The sequence below is a fragment of the Diachasma alloeum genome, unplaced genomic scaffold, assembly GCF_001412515.2.
Source record: "Diachasma alloeum isolate Michigan unplaced genomic scaffold, Dall2.0 Dall_scaffold_00271, whole genome shotgun sequence".
Lineage (NCBI taxonomy): Eukaryota > Metazoa > Arthropoda > Insecta > Hymenoptera > Braconidae > Diachasma > Diachasma alloeum.
This window is the reverse complement of record NW_021680410.1, coordinates 1064659-1074991: the sequence shown is the minus strand read 5'-3', so window position 1 is coordinate 1074991 and position 10333 is coordinate 1064659. Positions and strand designations below refer to the sequence as shown.

The 10333-nt window shown below is 35.8% G+C and overlaps 1 protein-coding gene across 1 annotated transcript in view; it reads left to right on the top strand.

Annotated features, from left to right (window-relative positions):
• The window catches only part of LOC107037831 (arylphorin subunit alpha), an 8970-nt gene extending 1695 nt beyond the window's left edge, over positions 1–7275 (top strand). Inside the window, exons 2-5 of the mRNA XM_015256598.1 lie at positions 1503–1839; positions 3571–3968; positions 5592–6261; positions 6758–7275. Coding sequence (XP_015112084.1) covers positions 1503–1839; positions 3571–3968; positions 5592–6261; positions 6758–7161 — 1809 coding nt within the window. The 3' untranslated portion in view covers positions 7162–7275. The remainder of the gene's footprint in view (positions 1–1502; positions 1840–3570; positions 3969–5591; positions 6262–6757) is intronic.
• The last annotated feature ends 3058 nt before the right edge of the window (positions 7276–10333 follow it).

The following is a 10333-nucleotide window of genomic DNA, read 5'->3' as shown; positions in this document are numbered from 1 at the left end:
ACGGGGAGATGAGGGTGGCTAAAATATATTCTGCAACCCTGTCTCCTCGTTGGCTACCAATTTCAACCCTCCGCATACATGCCTTCCCCTTCAACCGCTCGTAAAATCACGCGTTCTCGGTAGCATCGAGGAGGACTTCTCAGGACCGAAAAGAACTGAGGATTCGAATGGTCTCTGGAAAAGTACGTCGCAGAACTGATTAGGACTTACCAGGTCCATCTAGGTCTGGAGAGATCTTGAAAGACCTGTGTACGTCCAATCAGAACCAAATCCTCGACTCGGGTACATCGCGAGTATCCTATTTGGGATAAAACAACATTCAAAAATATCTCGAGCCACAAAATTATATTTCAATTGAACGGTCCGACCTTTTAAATGATTTTTTCATCCGTTCGTTACCAGTTGACAGTTGGTTGCAAAACGAGCATAGGATCAATGCCATTTCCATTGTACCCATTCTTTTAATTGCCGAAATTTCTGTGAAATATTGAAATATTCAACAATGCGATAATAGAGTCGATAAAGTAATTTCATAAATAGGAATTAATAATTGTAGGAGAAAACACAATTCTAAGATTTGATGTAGACATGCAAAGGGATTCCGTCTCCCCTTAACTTGCGGCTGAAGAATTCACTCTGCCATAGCACTAGCTGATGTGAATGGGATTTTTCTCCCTTATTCTTCAGTAAATCACTGTTCCTTGGTGTCTATAACTTTCTTTATTAACTAAAATAATAACTCAATTGTATTTCACTCTTGATAGACTCTCGGGACTGTCAAAATGATTAAAATGTTATAGTTCACATCTGAACGATTTACCTCGGAGGGAATAAAACTTGGAAAATTTGAGCTGCAAAAATTCTATAGAAAATATCTGAAGAGAATAAGTTATATAGAGACATCGAATATTATTGACCTTTTCTATTGAGCTTTTTAATAGAATCGATCAAAGAGAGAAATTTTCTAGAAAAATTCTAGTACGAGTACTGGAAAAAATCACAATCCACCGACGGTGAAAAATTTTAGTGCTGTTAAGGTAAAATTTCTTAGTATTTCTGGTAAAATTTCTGGGGATTTCGGTGAAATTTTCACAGAAATACGGGGAAAAATTCACGTTTTCCCAATAAAATTTCTAGTGCCGACACTGGAATTTTTTCGTGGCCGTCACTTTGCGCCTCTTTTCCCGTGCTAGCACTAGAATTTTTCTAAAAAATGTCTCTCCGTGAACAATAATAGAAATTCAATAGATTTTTCTAACGATTTCACTGGATTTTCCTATTAAATTTTTTTGTCCGTGAACAAGTGCAATTGGAGCTTCAATGATGATTATTGTTTTATTTATAAACTCCTTCATTTGGTTATTATGCGATCACCATTAGCAATACTAATAATTAATAGGCAGAGGATACCATGATGACCTAATGGCCTAATGAAGGAGTCTGTAAATATATTTAATTTCATGTCAGCGTTTGAAATTTTTTAAAAATAATTATTGTTTCAGGAAGTCGTCAATTACTTCACAGAGTTGTACAAATTTGGACTCCTCCCAAGGGGTGAACTATTCTCCCTTTACTATCGAAAACAACTGGAAGAGACCAGAGCCCTCTTCAAGCTTTTCTACTACGCCAAAGATTTTGACACTTTCTATAAGACAGCTCTGTGGGCTCGTAATAACATTAACGAGGGTCAATTTCTCTGCGCACTTTATCAGGCGGTTATTCGTCGACCGGAGACCCTTTTCATTCATCTACCCCCGCCCTATGAGTTTTATCCGTACGCCTTCTTCAACAGCGAGATCATCGAGGCTGCTAAGAACGCCAAGATTTATAATAAATTTGGTAAATTTAGAAGTGACATAATTTCTCAGGGTTGAGAAATATTAGTCTATATAATTTGAGATATCCGTTGCTTCGGAAATTCACGGAAGGTCCTAGAAGGTTCAAAAAAAGGCCCGGAACGGTACAGAATCATCTGCAAAGCTCGCGAATCGTCTGAAAAAATCTACAATTTGCCGATTCAGAATGTTCCAGAAGACTCGGGAATGTTCTAGAAATCTATAGGAATTTCGCGATTAATTCAGGAGCTAACGCTTCAGAAAATCGTGGGAGGTTTTAGGAAGTAACGGATGAAAAAATCTAATTGAAAAATTTAGCGAATTTGCAAGACAATTCTATTGGATTTTTATTAAACTTTTTATTAGTTTTTGGCAGATTCTATTGAAATGTTCAATAGAAAATATTCTATAGAAAAAGTCAAAAGATTTCGATTTTTTTATACAACTTATTCCATTGAGATGTTTTCAAGAGAATTTCGAAAGATAGATTAAAGATGAAGTTGGATTTTTCAATAGAATTTCCTCGGGTCGAATTTCTCAAGTTTTTTTGTTTGATTTTTTTGATGAGAAGAACAGAAAAATGGAATGAAAAAAAATCAGAAAATTTGAGCCGAAGAAATTCTATAGAAAATATCTCAATAGAATAAGTTGTACAGAAAAATCGAATTCTTTTGCCTTTTCTATTCAATTAATAGAAAGTTCGTTAGAAATCCAATAGATTTTTCCAACGAATTCGTTGGGTTTTTCTATTAAATTTTTTCGTGTGTGGTTATAAAAAGGTCCAGACCGATACAGCAGTTTTCTGCGAGGGAACTTTTACATTAATTTTACGTGATGCTATCTTAACATTAGAGTAAAAATTCATAAAACTTTCGCCTAAAAGTCGATTTCAATACGAAAAAGAATTGGAATTTCTTCAGAAATTAATGGAAGGTTCTAGAAAGTTGAAGACAGATCCAGAATGCTACAACATCCTCTGGACACTTTATGAATCTTCTGAAAAACTCTACAATTTTCCGATCCTGAATTTTCCAGAAAACTCGGGAATGTTCTAGAAATTTTTAGGAATTTCGCGATTAATTCAGAAGCTAACGCTTGACAAAATCATCGAAGATTCTAAAAAGTTATAAAAAACTCCAAATCAATACAGTAGTTTTTGGCAAGAGAATTTTTAAATTCAGTAGCGAATCGGTAAACCGGGTCAAGTCGATTTTGACTTTTGATCAGTTTTTGATGAATATCTCGAAATCTAAAAGAGGTGGCAAAATTTTTCTCATGACCTTTCTCGTAGGGTCAATTGAGGGTTATAAAACAGGTAATGACAAAATTTTTTCTCTTTTAGATTCTGAGATATTCGTCAAAAACTGGTCAATAGTCACAATTGACTTAACCCGGATTACCGCTTCGCTACTGAATTAATTTTGTGTGATTTATTTTATCGGATCAAATGCGCATTCTGATACAATTCACATTATTCCGGGAATAGACATTGAATAATTGATAAAAATTTTCGCGCAACATTTCGAACTGAATATCGAACAATTTCAGTGAACAATAAGGAATATTCTTATTGGTCTCCCTTTTATTACAGCTAAGAGAAATGAAAATAAGCGCGTGACACATTTTGTCCATCTCAATGTCGATTGCAACCTGAAAAGAATTGAGCCGCCGTAAGCCGGCCCACCAAACGCACCAATTAATGTTTAATGTTTAATTTGCAATGATTTAATTCCAGTGGAAGGCAATTCGTACATTATCCGTGCCAATTACTCCGGCTGGTACTTGAATCGAGACAATGATCCTGAAATGAAATTGAAGTACTTCACTGAGGACATAGGTTTCAACACTTACTACTTCTTCCTCCGCCAGGATAATCCGTGGTGGCTAGGCAGTGAGGAATTTGGTCTGGCTAAAGAGTACCGGGGTGAGGAGTATCTTTACGCACACAAGCAGCTGCTCAATCGCTACAATCTGGAGCGATTGGCTAATGGTTTGCCGAAGGTCGAGAACTTCATGTGGGATGGAGAGTTTTACCCTGGGTATTATCCAACAATGGTCTATCACAATGGATTGCCGTATCCGCAACGTCCGTCGTACAGCAAAATCCCGGAGTACAAATACAAGTTTCTATACGTACGTCAACTTATCAAAGCTTTATTTTTTGAAAATGCGAACTACAAAAACTAGGTGTCCGACAGCTATCTGAATTTAAGATGTCAGATGGTAAAAAACGGCTGAATCTTCAAAAGTGTCTGAAAATTGACTAATGTCTGAAAATTTCAACCACCGTTTCTGTCTGAAAATGATGGTAGACATTTTTTGTGTCTGAAAAATTTCAGGTATTTATTTTCAGATATTTTCTGTGCCTGAAATTCAGTTATTTATGATCGATTCAAATATTTCACCATTATGATATCTCACCTGATTCAGACGGCAAAGTCCATTCGAACATTAATTTTTAAGATATTTCTCATGTCTGAAAAGTTGACTCATTCACTGCAAAAACTAGGTGTCTGATAATCATCTGAATTTAAGATGGCAGATGGCAAAAAACGTCTGAATCTTTAAAAGTGTCTGAAACTGATGTCTGCATTGTCTTAATTTCAGACATCTTGATGTCTGAAATTGAAATATCTCCATTGATTCAGAGACATTTTAATGCCTCAAAAGTGTCTACAAAACCGTCCCAAAAGTGTTTGAAAAGTGTCTATAAAAGTGTCTGAAATTCAGACATTAGTTTTCGCAGTGAGAAAGGTTTGAACTTTGCACTGATCTACTAAGATTGAAAACTTTAAAAGTCTCAACTTGAGACTCTAAGTCTCAAATTAAGACCTTCCAAAGTCCAAACTTGAGAGATTCAGAAGGCATAAATTGACATCTGCAAGTCTCCAATTGAGACTCAGGTTTCAAATTGCAACTTTTGCAAATCTTACTTTAACCCCTCATGTACGGCGCCCATATAACGCGGGTTGTCCCAACGGCCGGGAGACTTACGGCGCGTCAACTGCGTTATTCAATGAACGATAACTTGAAAACAGTCGAACGAAAAAAATTGAAATAAAATGCATTGGCCATATTGAACTTTGAAATAAATTCCTAGAGAGTTTCCTAATTTTTGACACCAGTTTCAATGTTTGCCGACACCTGGTTGCCGAGATCTTTGAACATGCTAAATTTATTTATAACAAAGAAATTATTCAACAAATCGAAATTTAACTTCTGCCATTCGATAGAAGGATCATTGAAGTATTTTCAGTAAAAATTTCAAAAATTTGGGTGAAAATTTTGTCGATAAACGAGATGATTTAATATGATTGAATCGGTTGGATGTAAAATTTTCATCTGCAACTTTGGTTCATAGAAAAAAATATTATAAATGCATTGAAAAAAAAAATAGTTCACTGCAGAGACAATTCCATTGACTTTCCAAATACCTTTTCCAAATGTCAATATGTCTCTTAGAATTCAAGAAAATGATTTTTGACTGTTGACGGAAAGGGCCAATACCATGCATTGACCCCGGATAGGACAAGTTTACGGGTCGATACATAGTATCGATACCGTACGTGAGGGGTTAAGACCTTTGAAATCTGAAAGGTACATTGTTTTGGGTGTACTTCCAGAGATACAATTATTGAGCCCATCCAACGAACCTTTTTCCTCCGTTATTTCTCTGTATCTCTCGACAAAATTTATTTATGATACATCCACCCATTCCATTACCATCCTGCTTTTATCACGCACATTTTTATTTAGCGTATCCACGACATTGAATCGAGAATATCAGCCGCTCTTGACTTGGGCTACATAATTGATGCCGACGGTACTCAGCATAAAATTTACACTCCAGAAGGTCTGAATCTCCTTGGAAACATAATCGAGGGTAATATGGACAGTTGCAACAAAGATTACTACGGTAATCTCGATGTATTTGGAAGAAGAGTCCTCGGGTTCAACCTCGAACCCAAAACTGCGTACCAGATCATACCAAGTGCGCTCGAATCCTTCTCCTCTTGCCTGAGAGATCCAGCTTTCTACCGCTTCTATCAGCGCCTGGTCCACTTTTACAAAAAATACAAGGCTCACCTGAAGCCATACTCCAAGAATGAAATCGTCTTCCCGGGTTTGAAATTTGAATCAATAGCTGTGGACAAACTAGTCACCTACTTCGATGAATTTGACGCTACCATCAGCAATGGACTTCCCATTTCTAGTCAGCAGGAAGCCGACAACTTTTTGATCAAAGTCCGTCAGCAGAGACTGAATAACAAACACTTCACTGTACACTTCAGTTTGAATTCAGATAAAGCGCAGAAAGTCGCCATTCAACTGTTTCTGGGGCCCAAATATGATGCGCAGTACAATCCCCTGGACTTTAGCGAGAGCTACCAGTCGTTCTATGAACTTGATTACTGGGTTACTGATGGTAATTTGATAATTTGATTTTTCATTGATGATGATTTTGGAAGCAAGGTGATCAAACTAAGAAAGTTCAGGATATAATTTGAATAATTTAATAATTAATTAATTAATTTAATAACAATTTAATTCATTTAATGGGTTCACCTTCTTGTGATGAAAATATCCATCGAATCATTTTTTTCAATTTCTCATCGAAAATTGACATTTTTCGATTTTTTCAACTCGTAAAAACCCGACGAGTCCAACAATTTTTAATATTTTTCAACGAATTTTTTTTTGTGGAATTCAAAATTACTCAATTCCTTCTGTTAAATAAAAAATTAGTGTTACTGAAAAATGAAAATTCCACGATGTTTCATGCCAACACTTTTTTAAACATAAAAAATGAAATTGAAAGAAAAATTTGCCGAAATTTCCCATCAAATACTTGCGGTACTTGAAAAAAGCGGCGTGATCCCTCCTCAATTGTCTCTAAAATTATTGTTTTTCGTTTCTTTCAGTCAATGCCGGTATAAACAAACTGGAACGAGTCAGCCACGACTTCTTCTTCGCCATGGCGGATCGCGATCCCACTGAGATAATCTACAAGAGAATCGAAAAGGCCCTCGAAGGAACCGAAAAGTTCGTTTACAAAGAGAGTTTGTACGGCTTCCCCGAGCGTCTACTTCTGCCCAAGGGCCGGCGTTCTGGCGCTGCTTATCAGCTATTTGCCTACGTCAGCCCAGTGACCAAGCCTATCATGTACAAATCCCGAGTGTTTGGGTATTACGAGTACGATCATAAACCCATGGGCTTCCCTCTGGATAGGCCAATCTATTGGCCGCACTTCCAAGGGCCCAACATGTTCTTCAAGGATATTTCGATCTATCTCAAGCTCGATGTCGATCCCAATGCAACCATATAGATTCTGCATTTAATGCTTCAGTTTCATAAACAAGATGAAGAATGAGTGTTTGTCATGCTAATTATGAAAATAACAATGTTATGTTTTTAATTAATAAAAGAAAGTATGCTGGCACTTGAACTGTACTTTATTGATGTTCATCACTTGTTGATGTGCAGAGTTCGGTATATGGGGGTGATGTGTAAACTTCATCTAGAGTTGTGTACTCATCAGAATACACTGTTAAAAATTTTTGTCTGAAATTTCTAGCACACTTTTTCGAAATTATTATCGAATTTAATTTCCCACTGAAATTTCAAGAAATTTCGTCATTGAAAATTCATAATTTCATGGAAAAATGAAAGAGAACTGTAAATTTCAGTTCCATTTTTCGCTGAAAATACATAGAAAACTAGAGAATTTCGTTAAATATATTCTGGAATTTTCAGCACAGTGACACTAAATGCGATTTAGGGGGAAAAAAAATCATGAAATTTCAGATTTCACTGAAAATTCAATGTAATTTGGCACTGAATATTCGCATTAGATTGGACATTCAAGTAAATTGAGGAATGCTTGTCTTTAGCTGCTTAAAATTTTGGAATTTTACTGAATTTTCATAAACCTGATTTCTTGACCTGAAATTTCATGATTTTTTTTCTCCTAAATCACATTCAGTGTCACTGTCCTAAAAATTAATAGTCAACTGTCCATGAAATTTCATTTTTTTTTCTAACAGTGTACAGGTTAAGAGATTTACCATCATCCCGGTTCGTAATAACAACTCTTCAATTATCCTATGTATGAAGAAGAAAGCATTTTCGTGAAGAATGGGAAATGGGTAACGTATCAACGCAGAGTTCAAACTACTACACTGAGAGAAAAAATTCGTTCTGCCGAAAAATCGAGCTACGCGGTAGCGCATCGGCCAAATAAAAGTTTTGACTCCGACTGTAGAAAACATCAAGCCGATCGCTGCCGTGTATCTATGCACGAAGCAACTCCCCCCTCCACTACCGCCGAATCATATCCATTGAATAAAATGCATACGTGACGAGCTACATGAAAAATACTCTTATTTACATTATCAGGACGATCACTGCCGTGCATCTATCCACGAAGCAACTCGCCCATCCACTACCTCCGATTCATATCCATTAAATAAAATGCAAACGTGACGAGCCACATGAACAATGATATTAATTACATTATATAAATGTGCCACAAGTTTCTGATTGATGTAACTATTTTTTTGTTCGAAGCAATATTTAAAAAAATACGAGCATATAGCAACTGTTCATATGCATATTCTCGAATTTCACATTATCTCTATGATTTTTTTGTTACGGGGTTGGTAGCAGTGCAGTACGATCACACGCACCAAGGGGGGAGTCCCGGAATTTACAAATTTAATTTGGTGCATGAATGATAAATTCCATAGATCATTTTCAATTAAGTTCCGCGCATTAATAAATTCTCGAAGAAGCCAAGTAAGTCGGACAATCTTGAATAAGTAATTAAAAGGTGGTGGAAATGATGACTGTGGAGTAGAACTATTTGTTTTGCTTCGATTGTTAATTGTAAAGATGATCTATCGTGGGAAAAGCATTTTTCCGGGCTGCTGCGATGGGGTTTTTCATTCATGTGGCGTTGGCGTCCGAGCCGAAGGCGAGGACTGGCCAACCGCACGCGTAAAAAAACCCCATCGCAGCAGCCCGGAATGAGATTTTTTTGTAGTGGTTTTCAAGTTTTCGAGTTTGGGAAGTATGCAATACCAATTCCCAGACGAGAAATTGTGAGAAGCGGTACAGACAGAAAAATAAGTGAACCGAATAGAATTGAAAATAAGAAAATGTACGGGATATAAAAGCGATTGCTTGCTTATTTTGAAAAAAATAATAAAATCTTCCTAAACAAAAAAAAAACGAATGTTTTTGTAAAAAAATTGCTCAAGAAAAAGTTTTGTTAGGTTCTTACTGGGAAGCAGAAATTGTTGAAAAATACAAAGACATGAAAAAAAAAGTCAGCAGTGTCAAATGAACGAACACAATCAGATTTCTATGAAAAAATTGTTTCAAATCAAATAAGGATTTTCACATTTTACAAAACTCCAGGGTCTTCTGAAAAATTAGTAAAAATTCGTGAGTCTTCTATGAAAATTTAAAAAAATTTACGGTTTTGCATACTGCGACATGCAACATGGAAACTTCTGGAACCTTCTACAGCTTAAAAAGAAATTCAAGAAAAGTCTCAAATTTTCACATTCGGAAATGTTTAAATAATATGGAATCTTTATAAGTAAAAACCATCCGATGGAATAGTCAACTCTTGGATATAATGAAAGAATAAAAGTAAGTTATAATATCAAATATAAGGATCTCAGAATTCAGTAACGAAGCGTTATTGTCCAGTTTTCAATGAATATCGCGTAATCTAAAACAGATAGAATTTTTTTTGTTAAGACCTTTTTTGTAACCCTCAATTCGCTCCACAAAAAAGGTTTTCGCAAAAATTTCATTATCTCCCTTAGATTCGGAGACATTCCTCAAAAACTCAGCTGAGGCCTAAAACGACTGAGACCATTTTACCGCTTCGCTACTGAATTATAATCAATAAAATAGAAAATGCACGATTTTAACATTCAGAGGCTAAACTGCAGTACAACCAAAATATAAAGAAAGTGTACTTACACTCGAATGGAAAAAAATTGATTCGTTAAGAAAGAATTACATTTGGCATTCGTGGAAGATGTAAGTGAATCAATTGGCATTGGTTCTGGCGCCTCCAATGCCGTTTCACCAGTGTATACGTCATAGTATAACTGTACGCGCATAACAGTACATTTATATCGTACACCTACTATTTTCAAACGGAATTCTCCGAATGGCTCAGCGTTCAGTCAATTTTGAGATCTCTTACACGGAGAGAAATTTTTGATAAAAATTATCCTACCGTTCTATAAAATTGTATCATGAGTCACCGTTTCCTCATTTCTATCCCGAAATTTAGTAAAAATTAATATATGATGATCAAATTTTATTCTACGTTAGAGAAATTTCATCCTGACGCATAATAAATTTTACTCTTCCAGTCCAATAATTTTTATGTAGATAACAACGAATATTCTAGAACGTTTGGTAAATTTTATCCCACCGGTACAGTAAATTTTACTCTACCGGCACAGTAATTTTTA